Below are 14,564 nucleotides of genomic sequence, written 5' to 3' on the forward strand. Positions count from 1 at the left end.
ACATAGCCAAGTTATCTTTACTCATTGTGTATTTATTATGACTTTTATTATTACGTGTTTTACTTTTCTATTATTTCTCTATTTTCTTTCTCTCTGCATTGTTGGCAAGGGCCCACAAGGAAGAGTTTCACTGTTAGTCTGCTCCTGTTGTTTACGAAGCATGCGACGAATGAATAAAATGTCGTTTTGATTTTAGTAGGGTATGCCAGTGTGACGGCTGTGGCCACATCACATTGTCACTCAAACAGACAAATGACTCAGACAAACCCCAGACTTTATTGAGTCACTAGCTACATATCGAGAAGCTCCACCAGGGATAGAGCCAGGATCTAACCGACAAAATGCTCGAAAGAGGAAATAAACAATGGAATTAAATGGCTCTGTGGATGAACACACATGAAAGAAGCACTCAAGGGCCTCTCTGTGTCTCTGAGCAGGTTGAGTGTCATTGCGCTCTCTCAACGCAGCATGTTTGGAGCACGCTTGACATTCTGTGAACTGGCAAGCTGAGCTAGGGAGCTACAGAGAGACAGAGGAGCTCAGTGCACCCGCCTGCCTCTGTGTCTCGTTTTGGCCAATGTCTGGCTCTGATGTTTACACCCACTAATTTGGTTCTACCTCATCCTCCTCCAATGGAGAGAGAGAGAGAGAGAGCGAGAGAGTGAGAGAGAGAGAGAGAGAGAGAGAGAGAGAGAGTTAGAGAGCTGTATTATGGTCAAATCATGGGAGAACATCATTATTTATCATTGTCTCCCTTTGTTGTATAAAACCCACCTTAATGAATCAGGTACTCAAGTGTCCTCTCCAAGTATCTCAATCGCCATGGATGGCAATCATGGCAGGCAGCTCTGCAAACGTTTTTAGCACCCACACTACAATGTTCACGGGCTGCCTCAAATGAGCTTGTTTCTGTTGGAGTGGGATCATACTCATCCCTCTTTGCGCAAGTTTTCTTGAGTGGAGACACATTTTTTTTCTAGAAATAAGCACCTGGTGCACCTGGCATTGTTTTTGTTTAATGGTGGGGAGCAGTCTTCATTGAAGCTGAGCAGCTGTGTCAATATTGATGATGGATTTCTCAAGTTTAAGGGGTCGTTGGCGAGAAGGAGAAGGCAGGAACTTTGACCTCCAGCCTCTGTGGATGCCAGGTCATCAGCAATCAAAAAACAATAGATGGTGTTAGTGGTTGTGGTAGATTCAATGTCCCTGTCTTCAGATATACTCTGGTACATTTCTCTTACCATCTCAATCATGTGTACAATTTCACGCAACTGATACTTGGGCAATTACTATAAGTTAAAAACAAGAATAGAACACTGTGGCAACTATAGAGAGCAGTGTCTTAATTAAAACAAATGTTAATTTCCCTTGATAAATGATCATTAGGCAAGTGAATTAGTTATTAAACTGTATTAGAAAAGTGGGATTATTTCCCCTTACTGACGGGTAACCAAGAACACATTGACAGAATGATCACCACTCGCCAGTCCCAGTTACATGAAAATCACCTTTATATCAAATGATAGCAGTTTGCATAGCCCATGAAGGTTACTGTGTTCTGTTAAATTAGATTTGACAGATTTATTACTGAATGGGCCTAGAATTTCAACATGCCTTAAAGGTTTGCCATTTGAATGTGCACAGGCTCGTACTGTATGTATCTTCTGTGCTCATATTCCAAAGTATGACATTTAAATATCATTGAAACGTTTGTTAGAATAATTATGCCATTAACCTCTCCTTCTGGTGATTAAAAAAAAAATGTCTTGAGAGTTGAGGACCATTTATACTTCAGTGTGAAGCAAAGTTTAAAGGAGAAGTTTACCCAAAATCAAGAAACTCCCAAGTGGTTCCATAAATTGAAACTCATTCAGTGGAGTTTGCCCTCTCCCCTTCTCGCTCCCTGGATTGCAGAACTGAGACAGCTACAAAAACGGGTCATATGATACTTGACATTGCCGGATCCAGGCCTCGCTCTTCTCCGTTGTTAGTGAATGCATGATTCACAAATCTTGACAAATTCATTATTTTATTGAAAATATTATTATTTTTGTCAAAAGTAAAACGCGCACTTTCCCACCTAAAACATTTGTGATAATTTGATCTATTTATTTTATGTAGCAGATTGCCACAGCAGTGGAGATGGGTGACAACTATGTGCTCCCTCCGAGGGGACACACCCTACACACGATATGCCCTTATATGGAGCTTGATGTCACAATTTTACTTGGTAGGAGAAGGAGCTGTTGCGAAAGTTCATAGAGTTAGCCTTACGACAAGTAATGTTAGTTATGCAAAGTGGAAAAAGAGATGGTAGCAAGAGCAGGCTGGTGTTTGCTCCCCAGCTGCACTTTATACAGGAAATAAAGGGATGAAGACACAAAATGTCACAGTTTTCCGGTAGAAGATACATGGAGATGCAGAAGATGGTTAGCAGCAATTAGAAGTAGTAAATACAACGTACAAACTCCCGCAGCCAACTGTACATCACTGTGTGTGTGTGTGTAGCACTTCAGCGACGATGAAAATGAACGAGATGTGCAATCTGAAATTATGGGGTCAGAAAACTGAAGGATACCAAGGTTGCCAGGTGCACGGTGTTTCCTCCGACACATTGGTGCGGCTGGCTTCCGGGTTGGATGCGCGCTGTGTTGTGTATCGGAGGACGCATGACTTTCAACCTTCGTTTCTCGAGAGCCCGTACGGGAGTTGTAGCGATGAGACAAGATAGTAGCTACTAAAAACAATTGGATACCACGAAATTGGGGAGAAAAAGGGCTAAAATATATTTTTTTTAAAGAAAGTATACATTTCCTAACTCAAAACCGATAGTACTTTTAACAAAAATACCTAATTCAGCTGTACACTTTCAATAAAACAATGAATTTGTCCACAGTTTGCGGATGTGTGAATCATACAATTACTGACTGCGGAGTAGAGTGAGGCCTGCATCCAGCAACGTCACGAGTCACGTGACTAATTTTTGCAGCTGTCTCAGTTCTGCACTCCAGAGCGAGAGGGAGAGAGGGGAAATTCCACTGAACTAGTTTCAATGTCTGGAATCACTTGGGAGTTTCTGGATTTTAGGTAAACCTTTCCTAACCTCTACAGAATCGGTGGGTCCCCCGCGGGATGGTTGAGCTAACGTAGGCTAATGTGATTAGCATGAGGTTGTAAGTAACAAAACAAATGCCCAGGACATAGATATATCAGATTTAGGCAGAAAGCTTAAATTCTTGTTTATGTAACTGCACTGTCCAATTTACAGTAGCTATTACAGTGAAAGAATACCCTGCTATTGTTTGAAGAGACTGCACAGTTATGAACTTGAACATGTATTAATAAAAGCAATTAGGCACATTTGTGCAGTGTTGATACAAAATGTTGAAATGCAAGGGTTCATTGGATCAGTCTAACACTTTGCACAAACACTGCTGCCTTCTAGTGGCCAAAATCTAAATTGCGCCTGGCCTGGATGAATACATTATGGCCTTTCTCTTGCATTTCAAAGATGATGGTACAAAAAAAAATCTTTGTATAAATCTTTTACCAGATCTAATGTGTTATATTCATCTACATTAATTTAACATTTCCACAAACGTCAAAGTGTTTCCTTTCAAATGGTATCAAGAATATGCATATCCTTGCTTCAGGTCCTGAGCTACAGGCAGTTAGATTTGGGTATGTCATGTTAGGCAAAAATTGGGGGGAAAAGGGGCGGATCCTTAAGATTAAGGGCACCTAAGGAGAGGGTTGAGACTGACTGTGAGCAAACATTAATTATTAGATTATTAAAGTGTTTGTTAGTGTTTGGGTGACACAATTGGACTTGGGTTGGGTGGACTCTTTTTAGGGCCCACAGCCTTCATGCTGTCCTGGGGTGATTCAAGGAGGAGAGAGATACTCAACAACAAAAAACACACCCTTTTTTGAAACAGTGACACATAGTCTCTCCATCAAATACACAAACAGGTTCAAAACACATAGCCCAGCTTATCGAGTGGGGAAAATAACCATGGAGACAGAAAAAAAAACATCCATTGCATTGTGCCCTTTTAAACTGTCAACTCATGATTTAGGATGAGTCTAAGGCACATGTCGCCCTTTCTTAAAGCCAGGTCCCATCACGTCAGAGAGCAGGAGTGAGGAAAGTGGAGTAGTGTGGGAACGCAGGGAAAATAAATCCATATTTACGCCTGGACACATCCGTCCGTTCCATTGCTCCGAATTCATCTGCAGTCAAAAGCAAAATGTCACACCTTTCATCTACCCGCCCTCTGCCGCCGCTTAATTGCACAGGAGGAACCTGGAGTGATCGAAGGGAACGTGGCGTAGGAACAGGGGTCACGGGTGCAGGAAGGGGCAGTGGGGGTTGGCCAGGGATGGTGGCAGATAGCAACAAGACAGTAAAGCAATAAAACTGATAAATGATGCCAAACTACTCAGATGCTAGATGTCCCCCCACCCACACTTCTCCCGCCCCCCTCCACTACCTCCATCAGAAACGCACTTATCCACTACAGCAGTCGCTCTCTTCCTGGGGTGCTCAGCGCCTCCTATTGAGCATCAGTCTGTTTATAGAGCAACGCTTCTCAGCGGCTTTTGGGTCAATGGGATCATATTTATTCTAAAGCAGGATGGAGGACTGAGCGAAGTGGAGGTGGAGGGTTTGGAAGGAGGGGACGGCATGTGTTTGTAGAGGGGACGGAGTGGCAGGGCATGGGTTGGGTTGGGTTGGGGGGTTTAAGAGAAGAGAAGAGAAGGAAAAGCCAATGCACAGAACAGAGATGGGATGGGCAGTTGTGTGTATTGACCTCCTGTCTGTCTTGATCTTTGAGGATCAGTCCCAGACAGAGAGCTGGCGTTCATCATTTAGCCAATGTGAGGATGAGAGAGCACAGTCTGAGGATGTGGAAATGCACGGCAACTATTCAATAGAACTATTTCACTTACATGCAGATTGTGTGTCAATGTTTGAAGGTAATTCAGTAAATGGCCTAAGCAAATCACTAATTACTAAGTTTATAATGTTGTGTATTGGTCTTGCAACAAGGAAGAGGAGCGAAGAGACAGAGAGAGAAAGAGACAGAGAGAGAGAGAGAGAGAGAAAGAGATGTTGAGTCCTTTTACATTGACTATGGAAAAACAAAGACACTCCCAGCAGAGCCGGAGTGTACAGTATATTTGAGAGAGAGAGAGAGAGAGAGAGAGAGAGAGAGAGAGAGTTTGTGTGTGTGTGGATTTTTGTTTTTGTTTTGGCATAGTTGACATAATAATTAAGCAGAAATGATCTGTGCCCAATTGAAAAAGATTAGCCATTACTCAAATGAGGGAAAAACACACATGGGAGGGGGGTGAGGAAAAAGGGGATGTTTGCCAAAAATTTGTTGGAATATGCTTACTTGAAAAAATGCTTGTTGAATATATTTGCATATTTAGACAAATGCAGGAGCTTCAAAAGTTACTGATTCCTAAACTTTGAATTTTCTCTTACTGAGTTCTAACAGATTGAAATCACATTGGGAGGGATGTGTACGTGAAATAGAGATGTTAGTATTCCATTTGGATTACGTTATGTCTTGTTATGCCTGTCACTAAATGGACTGAAGATGGTTGGGCCTATGATTTTAAATTCCATATTGAACTGGTTTTGCTCCCAATGCCTTCTTACTTGCTCAGGCTTTCCTCCCTGGATCAGCACTGATCGTTTGGAATTTGTGGGTTTTAGTCATTTTGATGTGTGTTGTCTAAACCCATTTCCTGAGCAAGGTTTCCTCTCCTTGTCCCCTCGGCAGGCAGTGACACAAATGTATTTGTACAGCACAACGCTATTGATTTCTCTTTGGAGGGGGAATTATTCCATGCTGAGCACAAATAATCTTTAAACCAGGCGTTTATTCACACTCTCACTCCAAGTGCACCACCGTGGATGCTTTTAAACGCTCCGTAATTTGAGAAGGGGGATGCACTGGCATGCTCTGTCAAGTTAAAGCCTCCCTATCTTTAGTCCTCCTCTTCTCGCCCTCTTGAAAACACACGCAGGTCTGCAAACACACACACACACACACACACACACACACACACACACACACAGAATAAATGAGATTAATGTCAAGGACTTTTCGCCGCTGCTGAGAATTCTAACATTTGTTAGAGGAGAATTACAAACACACAGGCAGCCATGCACCTGCACTGTTCAGGGTTCTTCTCCCCCCCGTCCCCGTCCCCCCCGTCCTTTTATTATCCCTTCTCAAAGTGGCACCAAGTGTAATCCCCCTTAATGGACGTTTAATATTTATACTTATAGCATAACCGCTTAAACATTCATTTACGGGGCCATATTTGGTTGTTCGCGGGCCCTGACAGCCTATTCATCAAAAAGGTAACGTGCAGAACCTTGCTTCCCCCTGCGGCAATCAATCAGCACGCTCCTCTCTCCTCTCTCTCCTCTCCCCGCTTTACCGCCATCACCAGAGATAGGTCTCAGGCCAAAATTAATCAAACGCTGAAGTTTACATAATCCCCCTCTCCTCCCGCCTCCCCCTCCACCCATTACCCCATGTTTGAGAACCTTTACCTTTTACAGACTATACCGATGGCTTGAAGGATTCATCAAAATAGTTCATTCACAGAGACCTATGCATTTATACGACTTCTGCACAGCCATAATGTGATATGTAACTGGTGAATTTGCATACAATCATTGGCGAACCATTAAACATGTAGGCCCACTAATTGACTGGAAAGTTACATTAAAGGGTAGTATAGATAGATAGGGTCTAGACACAGGAAAGACTGAACGTTTCCTCCACAGGAAAGACTGAATGTTTCCTCAAAATAGTCCTTGGTAAGTGCCAGGTAATGGCAGGCTGACTGAAACTGTTCGCGCTAAGTTGAAGTTCACAGGCAAAACAAAATCCATGTTGTTTTTAAACTCTTGTTTCACATGAACTACATTTTCACTCATTACATGGTTCTCCAATATAACGTGTTCCCGCAAATGAATACTTAGGCTTTTTGGATTGATACGGATTTGACGTTTAAAAAACATATAGATGAGCCGGTTAAGAAGCTAAGATTTAAAGTTGGCTTCTTCTACAGAAACAGATTGTGCCTTTCTCTAAGCAGTAGGAAGCAGATTATTCAGTCAACCTTCTTATCTGTTCTTCATTATGTGATGTTGTTTATCAAAGTGCAGCTGCTAATCGTCTTAAACCTTTGGATTCTCACCACCAAAGTGCCCTTCGTTTTGTTACATGTGACAGGTTTGATATTCATCACTGCATCCTGTATCAAAAGGTTGTCTGGACTTCGTTAAAGACCCATAGATCTCTGTATTACTCCCTTTTGTGGGCCCTACATCATAAACTTCCATCTTATCTAACTTTGCTGTTGAAGTATAGACACTTGAGTTGCCTAACCCATTCACTGGATTGATTAACTCTTGAGGTTCCGAGGGTATTTTAGTTTTAATGCACCATATTTGTCACGCCCTGGTCTTAGTATTTTGTGTTTTCTTTATTCATTTGGTCAGGCCAGGGAGTGACATGGGTTTTTTATGTGGGGTGTTTTGTCTTGGGGTTTTTCGTAGGCATTGGGATTGTGGCTTAGTGGAGTTTTCTAGCATAGTCTATGGCTGTCTGGAGTGGTTCTCAATCAGAGGCAGGTGTTTATCGTTGTCTCTGATTGGGAACCATATTTAGGCAGCCATATTCTTTGAGTATTTTGTGGGTGATTGTTCCTGTCGCTGTGTTTGTTTGCACCAAATAGGCTGTTTAGGTTTTTGCGTTTTGTATTGTTCGTGTTTATTCGTCTATTAAACATGTATGAAAATTACCACGCTGCATTTTGGTCCGATCCTTGCTGCACCTCCTCGTCAGAGGAGGAGATAGAAGAACAAAATTCTAAAAACATTCAATCTTGATGTTCTGGTGCCTTTCTGGCAATTTAAATGATTGACTGGAGACTTACTTGTCGAGGAATCTAAATGTTCTTCTGGGTGATGTTTTATTTGTGCTTCTCATGAATGTGTTTTTGTATTTTAATATACTGTATGTATGTACAGTGGGGAGAACAAGTATTTGATACACTGCCGATTTTGCAGGTTTTCCTACTTACAAAGCATGTAGAGGTCTGTAATTTGTATCATAGGTACACTTCAACTATGAGAGATGGAATCTAAAACAAAAATCCAGAAAGTCACATTGTATGATTTTTAAGTAATTCATTTGCATTTTATTGCATGACATACAGTAAGTATTTGATCACCTACCAACCAGAAGTTGGTAGGAAGAAGGAAGAAGAATTCCGGATCTCACAGACCTGTTCGTTTTTTTTTAAGAAGCCCTCCTGTTCTCCACTCATTACCTGTATTAACTGCACCTGTTTGAACTCGTTACCTGTATAAAAGACTGCTTTTCTGCAAAGGGGGCAGGATGACTGCACCGTATTGAGGGGAGGATGGATGGGGTCATGTATCGCAAGATCTTGGCCAACAACCTCCTTCCCTCAGTAAGAGCATTGAAGATGGGTCGTGGCTGGGTCTTCCAGCATGACAACGACCCGAAACACACAGCCAGGGCAACTAAGGAGTGGCTCCGTAAGAAGCATCTCAAGGTCCTGGAGTGGCCTAACCAGTCTCCAGACCTGAACCCAATAGAAAATCTTTGGAGGGAGCTGAAAGTCCATATTGCCCAGCAACAGCCCCGAAACCTGAAGGATCTGGAGAAGGTCTGTATGGAGGAGTGGGCCAAAATCCCTGCTGCAGTGTGTGCAAACCTGGTCAAGAACTACAGGAAATGTCTGATCTCTGTAATTGCAAACAAAGGTTTCTGTACCAAATATAAAGTTCTGCTTTCCTGATGTATCAAATACTTATGTCATGCAATAAAATGCAAATGAATTACTTAAAAATCATACAATGTGATTTTCTGGATTTTTGTTTTAGATTCCGTCTCTCACAGTTGAAGTGTACCTATGATAAAAATTACAGACCTCTACATGCTTTGTAAGTAGGAAAACCTGCAAAATTGGCAGTGATTCAAATACTTGTTCTCCCGCTGTATATATACAGTACCAGTCAAAAGTTTGGACACACCTACTCATTCAAGGGGTTTTCTTTATTTTTACTATTTTCCACATTTTAGACTTCAAAACTATGAAATAACAGATATGGAAGTAGTAACCAAAAAAGTGTTAAACAAATGAAAATATATTTTATATTTGAGATACTTCAAAGTAGCCACCCTTTGCCTTGGTGACAGCTTTGTACACTCTCAACCAACTTCCCCTGTAATGCTTTTCCAACAGTCTTGAAGGAGTTCCCACATATGCTGAGCACGTATTGGCTGCTTTCCTTTATTCTGCGGTCCAACTCATCCCAAACCATTTCAACTGGGTTGAGGTCGGGTGATTGTGGAGGCCAGGTCAACTGATGCAGCACTCCATCACACTCCTTCTTGGTCAGATAGCCCTTACACATCCTGGAGGTGTGTTGGGTCATTGTCCTGTTGAAAAAGAAATGATAGTCCCACTAAGTGCAAACCAGATGGGATGTCGTATCACTACAGAATGTTGTGGTAGCCATGCTGGTTAAGTGTGCCTTGAATTCTAAATAAATCACTGACTGTGTCACCATCAAAGCACCCTCACACCATCACACCTCCTCCTCCATGCTTCACGGTGGGAACCACATATGCGGGGATCATCCATTCACCTACTCTGCCTCTCACAAAGACACATTGGTTGGAACCAAAATGTTCAAATTTGGACTCAGACCAGGACAGATTATAGAAAAAGGAAACGCCTGACAATCTAGTCTGACATTCCAGATATACTATAGATGGATGTGACTACTAGTATCAGTCTTGGATATGGTGCATCAGGGATGGGGCAAGATACAAGTTTGGCATAGACAGCAAACGACGTCTGGAAGCCAGCAGACAGTGAGTCAGGAGTCTGAGTGCCTCAGTCACCCTCTCTGTCTCCCTCTCTCTCTGTCTGCCTCGTTCTCTCTCTTTGTTCTTTATTTCACTATTATTATTATTATTTATCCTGATGCCTAGTTACTTTACCCTGCCTTCTAGTATATATCTACCTGAAATACCTCGTACCACTGCACATTGATCTGGTACTGCTACTCCCTGCATATAGCTCTATTCTTGTGTACTTTATTTTATTCCTTTTCTGTTACTATTTTATTTTTCAACTCTGCATTGTTGGGAAAGGCTCATCAGCAAGCATTTCACAGTAAAGTCTACACCAGTTGTATTCAGTGCATGTGATAAATCAAATGTGATTTGATCTTTCTCTCTCTCGCTCTCTCTCAAACTCAATCTATATTTTATTCCCAACGTGTGTAATGTGCAATGTGTAGAACATTCCATAGCAATTTGCCATCAACCAAGCAGAGCACATCAACGATTGATATACAGTAGATGTGTTAGGTCAATAAGAAATGGTTCTATATACGGAACAATGATATTTCAGAAACGTTGAGCTCTATGCATGAGTAATAATAGTTTAATATGCAGTTCTTCAGTCACGGATAAACCCCAGCGACAAAGATAAAAGACAATCAAGGCATAAACTATAACAATTACTGTGACCGACTACTGGATTTTCACTGCATCTTGTTGAATGTTTATTGTGTCTTCTGCTCTTATCCGGTTGTGTTTTTTAGTTTTGGGTGTGTAAGTTTAAAGAGGACTTTGAATGTAAATAGTAGGACTAATATGATCAGGTTGAGATTTTTTTAATAAACATATCTCACTTATACAAACACAATTACCAAGATGCATTTAATATTCTGACTCATTCATACAGAAATAATGCCTTATTCTAGTCATTATGGCTGAAGGTTGCTGTGTGTCCTATGTTCACAGCAGTGGAGGCTGCTGAGGGGAGGACGGATAGTAATAATGGCTGAAATGGAGCAAATGGAATGGCATTAAACACATGGAAACCATGTGTTTGATGTATTTGATACCATTCCACCAACTCCACTTCAGCCTTTACCACGAGCCCATCCTCCCCAATTAAGATGCCACCAACCTCCTGTGATTCACGGTTATTGTTGTTGACCATAACATGAAATTCAGAGGAAATTTTCACAGTACTCTATCAAATCTGTGCAGGACTAAATGTTAATTTCTGATATTGAAAGGTCAAACTACAACACAGAAGCATCAGTGCATTTCTGAAAGCATTGCGACCTTCGTAAAGCAAGTTCTATTTGTCCATAAGGCTGACCATTCAAACTGTAAGTGCATGTTTGGCGCCATCTGGTGAAGTCTGAAATCTGGCAACACTTACAGCAGGCAGCAATGGTCCAATTACACCAGCACATCTCACAGCATTTAGTGTGTCCCAAATGGTACTTTATTCCATTTATAGTGCCCTACTTTTGACCAGGGCCCATAGGGATCACTATATCCGCTATAATTGAGAATTTCAATAAGAATTTTTCTACGGCTGGCCATGCTTTCCACCTGGCTACCCCTACCCCGGTCAACAGCCCTGCACCCCTCACAGCAACTTTCCCAAGCCTCCCCCATTTCTCTTTCACCCAAATCCAGATAGTTGATGTTCTGAAAGAGCTGCAAAATCTGGACCCCTACAAATCAGCCGGGCCAGACAATCTGGACCCTCTCTTTTTTAAATTATCTACCGCAATTTGCACCCCAGTATCTCTACTTGCTCACTCATCTTCTGCACATCTATCACTCCAGTGTTTAATTTCTATATTGTTATTATCTCGCCACTATGGCCTATTTATTTCCTTTCCTACCTTATCCTACCTCATTTGCAGACACTGTATATAGACTTTTCCTATTGTATTGTTAACTGTATGTTTGTTTATTCCATGTGTAACTCTGTGTTGTTGTTTGTGTTGGACTGCTTTGCTTTATCTTGGCCAGGTCGCAGTTGTAAATGAGAACTTGTTCTCTACAAGCCTACCTGGTTAAATAAAGTATATAGGGACTATATACTTCTAGGGAATAGGTTGCCATTTGGGATGCAAACCTACGATAATTACATGGGATTCCAAAGCACACATTTGTAGCTCTTGTTCATTCAGTTGTCATTCCCAGCCACCAATAACCAGCAGACGTTTTGGACTTCCAGTATCCACTGGGTTTCTCAATCGATGCTGAGTAATTATTGCCCCGCTCGGTTTTTACATTAAAAGAAGGGTGTGTTTATTTTTCTATTGACAAGTGTGAGTGAGGGAGAGGTTTGTGAAGCTGGGGTGTGTCAAAGGCTGTGTTGCAATGCATTGTTGTGATAGGGTGGTACCTGGCTGTGAGGAATCTGTTACAGGTTGGTACGTGCACATGTACAGATGCAGAACCCACATCTTTCCCAGGCCTGCAGTGATACCAGCAACAATGTTTCATTTGATCTTCCTCATCATGTCAGAGCACAAAACACAGTACTATGGAATGTTCTATGAGTATTGTAGAGCTGGCTGTATTGATAGCATTTGTTACAACAGTCTCATTGGCACAAATCCCTTACTTTTCAATCTAAAATATCTTCTCCCATAGTATTTGATATAATAGAACTGGCAGCAGCCAGCATAACACCAATAAATACAGGAAAAGTCAAAACTATTACATTGGTATGCAGTATTTCCTGTTTTTCGTTCTTTTTTTGGCTGCTCTCATTCAAAAGTATGCCTTGTTTTCTATGTTCCGTGCCACACCTGTGTTTGTGCACGAACACGCAAAAGTGTAATCGGAGTAGGCGTGACTTCAGCCAATTCCTCCTCTCCTCCATCAGTCTGGGGAAACACGAATCTACTCTACTCTGCCTGACACAACTGGAGTTTTCTGAACTTAGAAGGTGAATATCTTTACATTGTCTTCATCATAATTCACGTCTTCTGCTTGCTACAATATTTAGCAAGTGATGCATTGGGATCAGAACGGTTTGTTTGCTACCTTGCCTAGATTTTTAGAAACATGCATCTGCCTGCAAACCTGTTCTGAGGTTTTAGTTTGAAGGGAAGATTAAAGAGATTTTTAATGAATGTTATTTTGATTGTGTTGGCAAAGCTACTCTCATGAGAGAAATATTATGTCTTCAGCTGTCATAATCTTTACACTCCAGACGTACTCTGTTTCCACACATCTAAATACCACTATACAGCTTTTTCCCCCTCTAACTCGCTCAGACCAGCCAAGATGCCAGAGAACGCAGAGGCCGTTTCAGCCACTCTAACCACCAACAGGAACTGTACTATAGAGCTCACCAATGTCACCACCGGTTACTGTCTCATCAACCCCAAGTATGTTGGCGTTCAATACTCTAATCTCCTTACATTACATACAGTACACCACTATGGAAAAGAAATGACTTAACCAAATAACAAACCAGCTGCCCATCCCCAGATTGTTATTTGTATGTTACTTTTCGGTGGAATTTCTCAGAGTAAATATATTTTATGGCAGGCTTCTCTTGGATGGGTGGTTTTCATGTGTAACGTGTCTTTGCGTACATCCACCTATCCATCATGAAGTGACACAACGTGGCTCATTGCACACTGCACGCTGGCTCACTCTGTGTTGCTTACGAATCCATAGCAGCACTCACACTCCATCCATCAGCACAGAGTGGCTGGACAGGAAGAAAGGAAGAGTGAAATGACTAAAAGTAGAGAGACAGTGATCCTAAAAGTTAAAAAGTGTATTTTCACACAACTTTAAGTCCAGTTGTAAGGTTTAGGATTTTATCAGCAACATGAATGTTCAGATAATTAATTAGAACTTTAATGACACCCCATTCCCATTACTACCTCCCAGGGTGTACATGTCCAGTGGTTTCTGCTACCACCCACCCCAGCCCACCGTCCGCACCACCAAGACAGAGGTGTGTTCCTTCACCAAGGATGACGACACAGCCACGGGCGCCGTGGGGGTCCTGACCTATGACCTTTTCCACATGCAGAGCCGCGTGTGCTCAGAACGCATGGCCATCATGTTCTCCGTGCCCTACGACTACAACTTCTACAAGAACTGGCTAGGGGTGGGCGTCTTCGAGGTGGCACGCGCCTGCGACAAGCAACTGTACAACCACATGTACAAGGAGAAGGACTTCAGCAAGTTTGTCCGATCAGAGGCCAGTGGGTCAGGGGTGGAGTACAAGGCCCAACACGTAGACCTGAGGGCCACCATGTCCAATGTTGGGAAGTCCATCATCAAGGTGGAGCTCTATGATAAAATGGGGCACTAATAAGACAAGCTGGTAGCTGAGCCATTTTTCCAACTCACAGCAGGGAACAAGTTTATATTGATACATAATCACGTACTAAATATAAGAATGAATGAATCAACCAACGTAGGTGGTTAATGTTATCCAATTAATAAATCTTTATCAACTGGAAGATATTACTGTCTAATTGTTCACAATATTTGATTCTGTGTCTTTTTCTGCACCTGTACATGTTTGTTTTAATAAAACGTTGAACAATGAATTGGTGTAAGATGTTTTAGTGATAACCTTTATTAACATGTACTTACACACCCGATCTATTGAACCGTTTCATGTAATCATTCATATTT

General features: G+C 41.8%; 1 protein-coding gene across 2 annotated transcripts; it reads left to right on the forward strand.

The window, feature by feature from the left end:
• The first annotated feature begins 12,699 nt into the window (after nucleotides 1–12,699).
• On the forward strand, nucleotides 12,700–14,476 carry LOC112258673 (bryoporin). 2 transcript variants are annotated; one of them, XM_024433200.2, is made up of 3 exons: nucleotides 12,700–12,846; nucleotides 13,153–13,291; nucleotides 13,806–14,476. In XM_024433200.2, the coding sequence occupies exons 2-3, from the start codon at nucleotides 13,188–13,190 to the stop codon at nucleotides 14,233–14,235; spliced, it is 534 nt and encodes a 177-aa protein (XP_024288968.1). In that variant the 5' UTR covers nucleotides 12,700–12,846; nucleotides 13,153–13,187; the 3' UTR covers nucleotides 14,236–14,476. The 2 variants fall into 2 exon arrangements, with proteins under 2 accessions (XP_024288968.1, XP_024288967.1); XM_024433199.2 differs by having other exon boundaries at nucleotides 13,178–13,291.
• Nucleotides 14,477–14,564: the final 88 nt, after the last annotated feature.

Source organism: Oncorhynchus tshawytscha, linkage group LG09 (assembly GCF_018296145.1).
Source record: "Oncorhynchus tshawytscha isolate Ot180627B linkage group LG09, Otsh_v2.0, whole genome shotgun sequence".
NCBI classification, from domain to species: domain Eukaryota; kingdom Metazoa; phylum Chordata; class Actinopteri; order Salmoniformes; family Salmonidae; genus Oncorhynchus; species Oncorhynchus tshawytscha.

Excerpts from the sequence above, each read along its gene's own strand:
- LOC112258673 (XM_024433200.2), top strand. The coding sequence starts at position 13,188 with ATGCCAGAGAACGCAGAGGCCGTTTCAGCCACTCTAACCACCAACAGG. Across the intron at positions 13,292-13,805 it reads TACTGTCTCATCAACCCCAA|GGTGTACATGTCCAGTGGTT; the intron begins GTATGTTGGCGT and ends ACTACCTCCCAG.